Raw genomic sequence first — 14,357 nt, 5'->3', positions numbered from 1 at the left:
TCTTCTTTCTGTTTTTGTGGGAACGGTTTTCTAAATTGAACATCCATTATGCGCCTTTACATTCGTTATATTGTCGTTATTTATTAAGTTCAAGAGAGGATAACTTACATCTGTTGTGCTATAATACATACTATTTACAGTTTCCCAATCACATATTTACGGCTATCGATTTCTTGGTATTCCATTCTCTATCCCCTTCGATTGGGAGGAGGAGCAGGTGCTTAATAATCGCATTTCCGATACAATGTAACCTTACGCGTACCTTACGTCTATGTCGTTAATCGATTACTCCCGAGACTGCAGGACAAAAGTTGTTTTCGTCGGAACTTGTTCGTTGTAGTTGCTAAATATTAAAATTATCGATACAGCACGATTAACACCATTCTATTGTTAAGCTAGATACAAATTATACGACACGTGCTCCTGTAATATCGATTATTCCGGTCCTGGCAACGTAAAGTCTGATTCGGCTTCATCTTACACGTGCCGCATCCCACTTAGCCGTTCAATTAACATATTAACAGACATCGTTAGACTACGAGTACGGGGAATAGCGTATTAACGGGTGAACGCAAAAGACAACTTTGTACCCATACAGTCTTCGTTTCAAATATTGAAAATATCCATCGTGTTTAATTATGCCTACATGTAAAATATTCCCGATCTCTATCGATCCATTACCTTAACGTTACACGGACTAATGATATATTTTACTCCTAGTAATTTGACCAAACGCGTGTCACGACACCGCCAATCTCGAGGACGCGTCCACGTTTCCTTCGGAGTAGCGTGCACATTTCGTACAAATCACGACGAAACGCATCTATGCATGTAGTTGGTACGGCGTTCTGATCGTAACGTACTTATCTACCTTCCTTGCGAGTTTCTTTTCTTTCTATCATCTACCACTCATGCGTATCCGTTAAAAATTAAACATTCCGCTATCTTACACAGCTCGCCGGATGTACAGAGGCTCGACGAACCTTCGTCGAAAACGAAACGAAAGTCGTACATATCTGTAGCGTATATACAAACGTGCCCCAAAAAAAAAAAAACAGTGAGACGACCAGGGACATCCCTTGCCACTTTGCAATCGAAGCATTCACTTTCAAATTGTAAACGATTCAAGTTTCAGCGCGCCCCAACTAATTGATCAGGGGTAAACACGAATATCATCTCCGTGGAGGAAATAAAGCTCGTTTTGATTAGTATTCTTTATGACACAAGTGAATATCTCGTGGGTAAGTGGAAATAGCATGTCTCAGCAGTCGGATTTTTATATTCCAACTCACCTCGAAATGGAAGCCTCAGATTGCAAAGTGGTAAATACCTTTTTTCTTATAGTATAAGGAATTTGCATGTTTCTGCTTGCCCCATAATTTTGGGGCAGCCTGTATGGAGGGTGTCTCAAAGCCGTGGTCACAAACGTAGCTATACGTAACTAAACATCAGGACTGACTGAAAGTGTCAACAAAATTCGAATAAGCACAGGCTGGTGGTAAAAAGAATTTTAAAAATGTTCGTACCTACAGCAAGTGGGTATCGAGTGAAACCCCCCTTCTAATTCAGACCTGTCTTTATTAGAACCTCCTTGTGTCTTCCCACGCTTCCCCCAGGTGGGTTTGTACCCAGAGCTTTGAAACACCTCGTATAATGCGTGCCCTACACAAAACAAGAATAGATTACGTGCTTCGTCAACAGTCCGTCCAGGTTCGTCCAGGGAATGGTAGAAATTTTCGTATCCATACAAAATCTTTGAATAGCCTTAATCTAGTGGTTTCTAAGCTCAGTTTCGGAAGATAACGCGACGCGTTTAAATCATAGGGGTTTCGTTGGAAAACGTAGAAACAGTTACCACCATCCGCCGAACACCGCGTTTGTGCGTGTCCGTTCAATGGAAATCATTCGGAGGTTGCACTTTATCCGATCAGTGTCTAACTTCTTCCCCGAGACTCTTGAGTTCCCGTTGGAAAGCACGACGAGAAGTCAGGGGAAGCTTTCTGTGCGTGGATCCCCAACGACGGCAATACTCCGTTGCGCGTTAAAGACGATTTTTAATAAAACCTACCGCGCTTGGTACCGTTACTCGATCTAGTCTCAAGAAGTATCGCCGATGGAAGTACTGTTCGAAATGCTTAGAATCATTCTCACAGGATTCGTATGTGCTCGCGGCGCGAGGTAGGATCATAGTTTCAGTCTATGACGGTCTCCATCGTGGCAATTCGTATGCACTGTACATGCTACTAATGTTACTAATAGTGTTCGGACCACCTCTCACAGAGATTGGCTCATACTCCGGTGTTAAGTCCGCGCGCTAATTAAGAAATCTATTTCCACGTCGTGAGCAATAGTACGCTTCAAGTACAACAATTGTCTTCTGCCGGCTGCCCCCTTATCTGTACGTATAAAGTTAAGTAGTCGAGAGGGAATCGTATTATCGAAACGGAATTCTTTCACTGATCGGAGCTGAGCCTCCTGTGCGACAGATCAGATCCGCTTATCGGTAACGGTTCGCTTAATAGTCCTACGACGAGGAAGCTCGCAAATAAAAATTAGCAAGGCACGGATGCCTTGCCGTGTGAGTTCTACGAGAGTCGTCTCATTGAACGGCGTCCAGATGAAACGATGCTATTAGTCTCGCAGTTATCTCCAGTAGTCGCCTCCGACGCGTTTCTGAAGGTGTACAAAAACTCTGATACGTGCGATCGGATAACGAGCAACTGCTCTTATTCATAGGAAAATGAGTACCCTATTTACAGATTCGAACGTTCCAGTGCGAGTTCAATGATCAGGATGCGGTAAGAAGTAGCGAGTAGCTTGGGGCTGGAACATGTGCGCACCTCGAGAAGTTTTGTCACAGATAGGCAAACTATGATACACACATCTATCCATTTACACATCTCGTTACCCTAGTTCATCTTTTGCGTCAACATTGAATTGTCGTCTGATTAACACATTCCGCACGGCTGATGTCGTAAGACACAAACCGACGCTACCTGCCCTATACCTTCAGCAATGGCCGTGCGGCATGTGTTAAGAAAGGGTGTGATTTATGGCAAGGAGGTGTGGAGGGCATTCTGCGAGGATGTTTAATCTCGTGCTCTGTACACTCAGGACCACAGGAAATGAGTAGACAAACAAGTTTCCATTAAAGCTTCTTACTACAATAAAGCTATACTGACCTTCTATGAGAAACCTGCCGAATACATTCGGGAATATTTGAATCCACCAGAATGGTACGACTCGAGTTTATTCGTCGCAACTGGAGAAGTCGTTTCACCAGTTTTCATTTATAAATAATACGTTGCAACGTAACAGTTCCTCTCCGCGAATAGACGTCCACAAAGAGTCGCGCGAATATTTGCCAAGTGTATTACAGAACAAAGGTGGGATCAGTGATAGGCGTACAATTCTCTTGAAAATTTTCAAACAACTCAGCACACTTCCAATCGCTTCGAGTGCTATTCGAATCACGAGAATGGTGTTGCATTAGAACAAGTTGGCAGTGGGCAGAAATAAAAGATTAAAAATTCCGAAGATCCACCAACCCTCTCACCCGTCGATACCCAACACTCTTATGATCCGAATGAAATTCGAAGCGACTGGAGTTAATCGGAAGAGGGGCCTTGATGCCCATTGCTACCAGGAATATCTGTCGATCCCGTGATCGAGCGAAGCAGTTTGCCTATCCCTGACGACAGCTCTCGGCTGGCGCGTAGCTTTAGAGACCTGATCGGGCGACTCGTATCCCACTGGAAGCTGATATCCTACGGGGATAGCTTCATGATGTCGCCGCGAGGCTCCGCGGATGGCGCGTTGTCCAGATCGATGAGACTGGCGTTGGAGCCTGCCGAGGATGGCGGCACGATCTCGTCGAGGAAGTCGAAGGAGGCCACCGCTTCGCGTTCCTTGTCCCCGTATCGCACGAAGAAGTCGTCGCCGCGTTCGATAATCGACGGCCTCGAGCCCCAGGTGGACGGTAGTCGCAGCACACGGTGTGCCTGGGCCGCCGATGCTGAGAAACCAAGCGCAGCGGGTCAACATGCCTCAGACCTCACTTGATCTCTTTTCTCTCTCTTCCTATACCGGCTCTAGCAGACACAGAGTAGCTCGGCTTAGCACTCTTAACACGTATCACGCCCCTCTCTCTCTTTCTCTCCCCCTCACTCTCCTCTACAAGGTATTTACTCGTGTCTCCATAGATTTCTCATATCTCCGCCCCCTCCGTTGTCAATTCCCGCGCTCACTGGGCCAGTTAACTTCTCTCGTGGACATTACCGTTCTCTCGAGGACACTTTGCATTGGCAAGCGCACGACTTCCTTCTGTTTCGCGGCTCGTGACAGCCGAATAGCGCGTTCGGTCTTATCCTCCCAAGAAAGCTTCTTACAACGACGGTAGGGTGCGACGTTACTCGACTCGACTCCCCTGCTAGTCGGCTGCCACGAGCGATGCGGTGTGATCGAAATGAACGAGATGTTAGAGTTCTGTAACTGCGATGGTTAGTTGCGTTAAGGGCCGCTCGCCTGCACCGGGCCTAACAGAGAAACGATGGCAAGAGTGAAGAACGATGAGAGCGTTCGAAGGCCGTAGTAGAGATAGCATGAGTGAACGATATTGTGTAATAGTCGAGTACCTGCCAATGACACTTGAAAAGTACCAATCTTATATAGAATGAGAGAGAAAGTAACTGCTCTACGCGACACCCTTGACGCAATTCCAGACGAGTCACCGGCTCGATAACGGTGCTGACAATACCCGATGTACAGCGGGGACCATAGGAACACATTTACACAATTTACACAGTTTTTGAAAGTCTGCCTCATTTAGCTTTACAACGACGTTATTCTGTACGTTCAAAGGAAATAAAAAAAAATGAAAAAAGTAATCTATTAACACATTACGGACAAATTTTTTACGGTCAACCACGGACCTATCCGTTTGATGCTGCATCTCGATATAATAAAATATAAATGTACGATCGTGTTCGTAATGTGTTAACCGCGAGACGAGGATCCACGAGGGCTGCCCCACGTACTTTGCGAGAGGCGAGAAGTTGGAATTGCGTAAAGGTGGCCCGGATCGAATTCGTTTCTGTATCGTCTTCTGGTTAATAATCTGTTAGTAAGCCAATGGAAAGTCCGTAGTGGCCGTACAGTTCAGGTTGAATTGTAGGTCCCGGGCGAAACGATTCCTCCCCAACTGGCATGTCGGTTACAGAAACTGATCGTCACTAAGCCGAACTACGTAGCTTTTCTTGTGACAATCAAAGCACACCGCGTAGGAGCTACCATCTGAACAGAAAACGTGGAAAAGGCTATGTACAGAGCGAGGGCTACCAGGCGTTCAGTGGTCTTGTTTCCGTTTCATTGTGACAGTACAGTGATGGTGTTAGCAGCGTACCGTGTTCACGCGTTAGTAGTGCAGAGCCCACGCTAATATACCGTTCGACACCGTGGCTAGAAGACCGGCACTTTCCTCTCGACCCTCATCATCGCGTTCTAGGAACTTTCACTCGAGCAGACTCTTAAACAGACGACTCGATGATCTGTTGGTTCAATTATTCGGCAACGGTGCTTCTGGGTATATTAGCGTGATTTAGAGATGTCGTTAGTGATGTTATGTCGAGTGTAACAAGCGGAAGCGATACTTTCGTAGTGCATTCTCGGAAGAAGATTGCTCGTGAATAAGACGCGTTTGCTGCGTGTATCGTTTCCGAAAGGATATAAAAGTACAGCGAAAGATCAACGAGAAGTGGAAAGTTATCAAGTGTTTCGTCACGAGCGGTACCGTTGAACGCGCCTCGGCAATTTGTGTGAAGCGGAGGGTATAGTTTCTCAGTTAGGGAAGAAGCATCTGAGAGCGATGCGCGGGACTGGGCGGGATGAGGATGCGCTCTAACGAGGACCGTTGATAAATACCTTTCTTTTGTCGTCGGTACCGGTGTAGTCTGTGCAAGTGACGGTAATCCGGCGGTTCATCCCCCGAGTCACTTCCGGCTGATCCGCTGCTCGATGTCGCTGAAGAACTCTCGCTGCTTGCCAGCATCACGTCTAGGAGGTTGGCTCTTGCCTGGGGGAGTCGCGATTTTTTAAAGCGAATCATTTCATTCTTAGCAGTCGTTATTCTCAACTTGTTAACTGGGACAGATGTGTTCCACTCGTCGTTCAGACGTTGGAAGTTTACATTTCCAAATCTACAGGAGGCTTCTTTTGCTCAAAAACGGCCCAGCTAACAGGTTAAACGAGAAGGTATCGACACTCGGACTCTGTACCCAACGACCAGACTCTTTCACTCCTCGAAACTTACTTTTGGGTCGGTGAAGTCAATATCCCGTTCAACGTGAACCCATCCGGTTGGACAGCAGCAAGCGAGATCCAATTTTTCGAGCGGCACCTGGTTGTCTTGGTTGGCGTTGTTCTCCTCGTTCTTCCTGATCATTCGATTTAGCTCGTCTATGACGTCCTTCGACGTAGCGCGTTCGTGGAAGCTCAGCGATCGGTCCCTTCCCTCGATCAGCAGAGGTGCTCTTGCTGGGCTCACCTAGTAGCAATAAAGAAATAACACTAACAACATTCTCCACGTTCCAATGAAATTCTTCGACGGTCGATAATGCGGTATTAAATCCGGAATGACTCTCTTGTAAGAGGGAACTTACAACTGTGCTCGGCGTGGAGGACGTGGCCGCCTCCTCGTCCTCCTCAGGGACAGCGCCCAATTCGGACGGCGCAACCGTGGTGTAAGATACGCCGCCGTTGCAAGCCACTGCGCTGATTATTCTCTCCTCCGGTGCCAGAGACGGCACGGGTATCTGATCCAGCAGATCGTCGTTACTGCTCGTTTCAACGATGTTTTCCGCGTTACTGTTATCTTGATCGACGGGCGCTTCCATCTCGGCGCACATCGCCTCCGTTCCGCACACGTCCTTGCTCTCGCTTCCCTCTAGAACTACCCGCGGCAAATTACACTTCGATCATCGACGTTAATAAATCACTGCCGAAGACAGCCGAAACGCGGCTTCAACGACAGACACCAGCGAAGAACGAACCTTCTGTTGTAAGAGACGGGTTGTTACGCTCCAGACGATTGTTCGGTGCCTCGACCAAATACATTTGCTGCTCAGCGATAAAGGACAGCACGTTCTGGAGGGCTTGCTCTCTATCCGGCGGCGGTCTTCCGCTTCTGGACGACGTGCTCGCCAAGCTCTTCGTGCTCTCGAACTTGACCAGCCTGTAGAAGTCCCTGGTGAAGTCTGTGCCAATGGAGGGCGAGTCCGGGTCGTCGCTGCACCCGGACAACGCCGCCGATGATCGTTTGCTGGAGTTCTCCAGGGCTCCTTCGTCGCTGCTCCACGAAGCACCTGGGCTCGTGGCGTACGGCCACGATCCGGTCGCTCTGGCGTCCATGAGAAGAGCAACCTGGCGCGACGGAAGAGAAGCATTCTTCAATTGAAGGAACACAGCCAAACAGAACTATCGCGCGTGAAAGACTGGACGATAGGAAGAAATGACGCGGGTATTCCACGGAGGGACGAAAGAACTAAATGTATTTCTGTCAGGAAGGATGTCGTATCGTCCTTGTTATATTCTGTTACGACGTTCGTACCAATTCTCCTCCCGTTCTATCAGCGAGGTAACTGGCACCATTCCACAAGCATTCGTTCGCGTCCTCCTCCAATTCCAGGGGATTATGCTCCTTGATTGCTGGCAGGGCGGGGGTGGTGGTGACGGCGGGCTCCTTCCACACCGCGGATTCGTTCTGAACAAGGTCCTCGGTGGACAACGAGAAACTCCAATCTTCCAGCTCTGCTCTGTCGTATTCCAACTCGAGGAGATCTCGATGTTGTTGAGCACTTCTGCTGTCGTCCAACCTGAAATTTATCTCGCCGTTTAATCGCCACAGCTGTTGCGCCCTACCGCCCAGTTAAACACACGAGCAATCATCTCCTTCGTATCTGTTTTATTCAACGAATCCAATTCTAGCTGATCGTCTTCTATAAAAATGCAAATTACCGAAATGAAAGGACTTGGCCCCACCACCGTTCATAAATAATTCAATGCCGTGCTCGCTCCTCGGGATATTTAAACGTATCCCGAGGAGACTGTTAATGGCGAATGTCTTTCATCAAGCGTATCCTCCGGTTTGTTATTGCGATACATGGTATGTTCGGGGCATACCTGAGCCACTGTTGCACGTACTCGGCGTCCCAGCCATCCTCCTCGACCAGGAGGAGGGACGACGACCCCATGGGGCTGGGCAGCTTGTACGGCGTGAAGTTCGTCGTCGTGGTCAACTTGAGGCATAGGTGACTGTCAGAGAAGCTGCGCATCACGTGCTGATACGGCAGCAGGTCTTTGGTCGGCGGGTAGCTGTGACGTGGATTTATTCCCATGGTGACGTTCAGCGGTAAAAAGAGGACGTCCGGATCGCCAGCGTCAAGGGCGACCAGCCGCGCGTCCGGGGAAACATCCGCCTCGGTCTCGTCGGTCGCCTCCTTCAGATCCTCCAACCCTCGGGAGGGCTCCTGCCGGGCGCCCTCGCCCTGCACGTCGCTGGACATTGTCGAGTAACCCTCGTCCCTGTTGCCGCTCTCCGGGCTCTCGCTGCCTTCCTCCTCCGACGGTTTCTGGGCTGGATTTCAGATTTTCAAGCAACCCCGATATTAGCTTCCCTTTTATCGCCTAACAAGGGAACATTCCGGACCCGGAAATTCAAAAAATTCTGAAACTTTGTGAATATGAAGGGGGTCTACTCCTGAGTACAACGCAATTTTTGTTTGCTGCGCAAATTCACTCGAAGGGGGTGAAATTAACCCTTGAAAATTCGGCTATTTTCCGATTTTCTGTTATAACTCGCGAACTGTAAGAGATAGGAAAAAAGTTTCAAGACAAAAGTTACTTCTTTTAATGAAATCTATCATTTGGTAAACAAATTATTTTACAGTTCGCGAGTTATAACACAAAACTGGAAAATAACCGGATTTTCAGGAGTCAATTACACCCCCTTAGAGTGAAATTGGGCAGCAAACAAAAATTGCGTTGTAATCAGGAGGAAATCCCCTACATATTCATAAAGTTTCAGAATTTTTGGAATTTCCGGGCGTTCCCTGTAAGTAAGTTCCCTTAGTTTCGCGCAAAGATAAGCAAAAGATTTAATTTAAACAACAGTTTCGAATAACGAATGAAAGTTAAAAAAAAAAATCATTCATCATGCGTCGAATAAAGTTAACCCGGATTTTTAAATAAAGTTAAAGTAACTTTTATTTGATCTGTTATTTAAATAATTTTTATCTCCAATTAGTTAATGCCCCACTCTGGTTTCGCGCGAAGAATTAAATTTCTGATTACTGAGCACTGTATTTTGGTAATCTGTAGTTTGTAAGTTTTTTGGTAAAAGCGTTTTTGCTTCGCGTTAGACAAGCACGGCGGTGATAGACATACCCAAGGGTCTGTTCCTTCGGCACTTCGTAGCCGCCATGACGGGTATTTGTAAATTGAGAGAACGAGGCCTAGACAGAGGGACCCAAGCCGGATCCAAACCGAGAGCAGCCACCACGGCCGCTGGTCCAGCTTCGAGGATCCCTTGGATCAACTCCGACGGACTTCCAGGACTCGCGGCTTGAGCCAGTATTCCTGAAAGCGCACGATTTTGAGCCTCGAGCTCTCGAATGCGCCTTTGCAGTGCACCGATCTCTTCCCTGAGACCCTGCGTACGGAGAAAGCGTAATGATTAGCGGGGCTTGTCGGTGACGATCCGACTCGAACGATATTCGGTAAAAAAAGCGCGTTAGCGGACGGATAACGAGGCTTGGTGACTTCGACGCTAAGAATCTAGGTGCTATTGCTTGCGTGGATAAGCGGTTTGCGATGCATTCGAGTTGCGCTAACGTTAAGTAACGAAAGACCTGGCGAGATTTAAATTATCAGCACTTAGGAAGGCACAAGTGGCTCCCAGTTAGTTTCGTTACTCTAAAGTTCTGAGAAATTTAAAGGGATGCGAAATTTTTACGGTATCGTGTGCAGCAGGGATGACGGAGGGCAGATTCTTTTCAAATTCAGTTCAAATCTTCCACTCTCTGATCAGCACTTCCTTCTACAAATGTACAAATGAAATAATATCGAAAATATGCCCGTTACGTAATCAGTCTAATTTGATATGCGCGTTGGACACTCGCAGCCTTGCAACCTTGCAACCTTGCAGCTCAGCAGATGCAGATGGATCGGAGGGGAATGATGTTAAGGGTACTCTTCAGTCAGAACGCTTGAAAAATACGTGATTTTCATGAATTACAGAAAAAACTGTACAATATACAGTAGAAAAGCTTTTCGGACTTTATTACTACATATTTGAAGAACAGACAGCAAAATGATTGTTTGAATTTTATTAATTTTTGCATTGGATATACAGCATTCATTGTAGCACTGTAGAAATTGGAGCTCCTGACGGGCGGCATCGGAACTCGTGACAGGACCGTCTGAAATAAAAAAACTAAAAATATTCTTAAAATACATGTGAACGGTTATCGCCTTATGCACAAAGAATAATTTTGGATCACCCATTTTTTGTTGTTGTTTAAACATTGTGTTTAAACATGTGCTAAAAATCGCAGGATTGTTTGTTTGCAATGAAGACGGACAAGGCGATAACCGTTCACATATATTTTAAGAATATTTTACTTTTTTTATTTCAGACGATCCTGTCACGAGTTCTGAAAGCGCCCGTCAAGAGCTCTAATTCTATAGCGGTGCACTGAACGCTGTCTATTTAATACAAAAATTGATACAATTTAATCATGATTTTTTTATTTGTTCTTCAAATATGTAGTAATAAAGTCCAAAAGGCTTTTTTACTATATGTTGTTCAGTTTCCTTATTTTTAATTCATGAAAATGGCGTACTTTTCAAGCGTTTTGACCGGAGGGTACCCCTAGGTAAGGCCATTGTTTAAGTGATGACGGACGCGTTTAAACAAATCGTATGAACACGAAACAAACAGTTAATTATTTAGTTATATTTCCAGCGCAAGTGCGGAGGACTCCCATAGCATTTATAGACGACACGAAGAAGGTACAAGGTGAATGAACCAGAATTGAAGATTGATCGGAGAAGAGAGAAGAAAAGAGCGAAGGAAGAGTAAGAGAAAGACAAGTCGAGGACGTGGTAACGAGAGCATAGCAATGAACCTTTTGGGATAGAAGGGCGCGGACCACCTGGTTGGCGACGTCGTCCAGGCACCGCTCGTACTGGCGGCGCTGAGCGTCCGCGTCCCGCGCTAAGGCAGCGTGCTCGGTCTCCAAGGTCGCCAGACGTGCCACCAGCGCGGCATGCACTTCACCAGCGCATGCAGCCTCCAAACCCCGCAGCTGACCCCTCATCGACTCGTTCTCCAGCTGCAGCTTCGAGATTTGTGCCTGATACTGGTGCACGCGTGCCTGCGTTGCAAACATCAAAACCTCATTACCAATTCCGCTCGATACTTCGCTACTTCCATCCACGCCGTACTCTTATCCTCGACCCCTTACCGTAAGAAGCTCTCTTCCATTCACGCCCTGATACGAAACCTACCTATTTGCTTAACACGTTCCGCACGGCCATTTCTGAAGGTACAGGGCAGGTTGCGTCGGTTTGTGTCTTACGACATCAGCCGCGCGGAATGTGTTAAGGGGGTATACCCATTTGAACCCTCGGAAAATGTATACATTTTGTGGATTTTTTTACAAGTCAACGGTTTGATGCAGATTTCCCGTTTTTTAACTATGTTTACATAGTATTATGAACTACTTATAAAAAAAGTTTCAGTTAAAAAACTATTGTTTTTCGGAAGTTACGGATACATGTCCGAAAGTCTCTCGATTTTAGACGGCTAAACGGTGGCCCTAAAAACTCGCGCTACGTTCAACGAATTTACTTCAAATTTTGCATGCAGAATAATAATAAGATTCCACATCGTCCAACGAAGGCGATTTTGAAAATTTTGAAAAATAAAGAAATGGTGAGAGATCAAAGGTAAAGTTAAATTTTTCTAAGAGAAAAATCCACCTTTTTCCTTTATAAATAATAAACGGGGAATCGAAATAAAAAAAAGCCTTCGTTGGACGATGCGGAATCTTATTATGATTCTGCATGCAAAATTGGAAGTGAATTGGTTGAACGTAGCGCGAGTTTTTAGGGCCACCGTTTAGCCGTCTAAAATCGAGAGACTTTCGGACATGTATCCGTAACTTCCGAAAAACAATAGTTTTTTAACTGAAACTTTTTTTATAAGTAGTTCATAATACTATGTAAACATAGTTAAAAAACGGGAAATCTGCATCAAACCGTTGACTTGTAAAAAAATCCACAAAATGTATACATTTTCCGAGGGTTCAAACGGGTATACCCCCTTAAGGGGTTAGACCGCCTTGGCCAGGCCAAGAAATACCGCATCTCTGTGAATTTATTTCTAACAAGGAGAGTATTTTAGGTGTCCGCCTCCGATCATTTTGATTTTTGGATATGTTATAGAGAACCGAAAAATAAGAAATACGTGTTTTTTTATTTTTCCCCGTTTTCATATCTTGGGGGGTGAAAACTGCGTTCACAGTTAGGGTTGAAAAGTCGTTTTTGTGGAATATCTCGAGAACTATTAGAGATAGGGGAATAGTGTCAATGGACGAATTTTGTGTCTTTGAATGCGAAATATGACTGACTCACCAGATTTTCAAAAATCCACAAAAATGATTTTTCAACCCTAACTTTGAACGCAATTTTCACCCCCCAAATATGAAAACGGGGGGAAATAAAAAAACACGTATTTCTTATTTTTCGGTCCTCTATAACATATCCAAAAATCAAAATGATCGGAGGCGGACACCTAAAATACTCTCCTTGTAAGTGACAAAAACACTTTTATCGATACAAATTTTTCGATGAAGATAGAAGCATCTTTGAATAATATATACAATTTTTTTTTCAAATATCAAAACATTCCGAGAACTCTAAATGCGTTTTTATCGAAACCTCGTTTTCCGAAACGGTGTACGCTGTAATTTGAGTAAAACTCTATGGATTTTTATACAATTTTGCACAGACGTTCTTAAATGTATTCTCTATCCTCCGACCGTCAATTTTTTCGATGTTTTAATTTTTACCTGACTTATGCGTAAATAAAGTCCATTTTCTTACACACCAAAACGAGCTTTTCGCTCCAAAGTGTAGCTACTTTGTTATTTTTCAACCAAGCGAAAAAAATCACGGTCGGACGATAGAGAATACACTTAAGAGCATCTGTGCAAAATTGTATAAAAATTCATAGACTTTTCCTCAAACTGCAGCGTACATCATTTCGGAAAACGTGGTTTCGAGAAAAACGCATTTAAAGTTTTCGGAATGTTTTGATATTTGAAAACAAAAATTGTATATATTATTCAAAGACGTCTTTATCTTGATTGAAAAATTTTTATCGATAAAAGTGTTTTTGTCACTTAGAAATAAATTCCCAAAGATGCGATATTTCTTGACCTGGCCAAGTTGGCTAACCCCTTAACAATTTCCGCGGCTTTCCAGACTTTTCCAGTGGATCTTGTGCAAGTCGTTTTAGAACGAGGCTGTGCGGGCCCTTTCTATTCGCGATGAAGTACAACGCACCACATATCTGATCGTCAGCGGCACGACGCGCCCCTGCTGCACCGTGCAGTCGGCCCATGACGTCTGCCGCATGAACGGGCGACTTCTTAGTCGCGAGACGCACCTTCCAAGGAAGAGTTGGTCGCGGCTCGCGGCGAGGGTTAATAATGCGAACGGCCGTTATTAGCAGAAAGGCGTTTAACGTTAAATTAGGGCTGCGGAGACCTGTCGGAGACAGGGGTGCTAATAGAGGGTGCGTGTGTCTGATTTATAACAGTCGTGCCAGCCAGCCGGCCCTTGCTAATGTCTACACCCCCGTTTTCTTCCGAAAGTGAAGGGAGGCCAACGATTTTCTGTCATCCCTCCAGCAGGGGCAGGGAAATAAAAATACAAACTGGCCGCTTCTTGGAATCTCCCTCCCTGCGACGCATCTGACGACACCGACGCCGTTGCTACGCGCGCCTAGCTGCGGATCCTGGTAATTTATCGTCACGCACGACGACAGGAGATAGACCGTCGCTTCTGCGCTTCTAAATTGCGCGCATCGGTCTCGTGAAATTTCTAATCTAATTCTGAAGCGGTCCTGCCGCGACCCCTAGCAAGTGCCTCACTAGTCGTGACGCGCGACTTGTCACTTTGAAATACGACGAAGTATAGAGAATCCACATAGATGGAGGTGTCACAGAACTTATTGACGCACAATACTGTATATTTCGAAATTAAAAAGTCTCGATAAACATGCTTCCTAAAAGTGG

At 45.6% G+C, this 14,357-nt stretch overlaps 1 protein-coding gene across 7 annotated transcripts in view; it reads right to left on the bottom strand.

Annotated features, from left to right (window-relative positions):
• Positions 1 to 55: 55 nt before the first annotated feature.
• The window catches only part of LOC143366420 (uncharacterized), a 370,747-nt gene continuing 356,445 nt past the window's right edge, over positions 56 to 14,357 (bottom strand). The window contains exons 8-16 of one of the 7 annotated variants that reach the window (XM_076807497.1): positions 11,181 to 11,429; positions 9,439 to 9,703; positions 8,176 to 8,629; positions 7,604 to 7,868; positions 7,047 to 7,416; positions 6,657 to 6,946; positions 6,308 to 6,541; positions 5,920 to 6,070; positions 56 to 4,015 (exon numbers count right to left, since the gene is read on the bottom strand). In XM_076807497.1, the coding sequence (XP_076663612.1) occupies positions 3,768 to 4,015; positions 5,920 to 6,070; positions 6,308 to 6,541; positions 6,657 to 6,946; positions 7,047 to 7,416; positions 7,604 to 7,868; positions 8,176 to 8,629; positions 9,439 to 9,703; positions 11,181 to 11,429 (2,526 nt within the window). In that variant the 3' untranslated portion in view covers positions 56 to 3,767. The other 6 variants (XM_076807498.1, XM_076807499.1, XM_076807500.1 and 3 more) reach the window with 6 other exon arrangements.

Source organism: Andrena cerasifolii, chromosome 2 (genome assembly GCF_050908995.1).
Source record: "Andrena cerasifolii isolate SP2316 chromosome 2, iyAndCera1_principal, whole genome shotgun sequence".
Classification (NCBI taxonomy): Eukaryota; Metazoa; Arthropoda; class Insecta; order Hymenoptera; family Andrenidae; genus Andrena; species Andrena cerasifolii.
The sequence above is the reverse complement of the archived record's forward strand: the minus strand, read 5'-3'. Positions and strand labels throughout refer to the sequence as shown.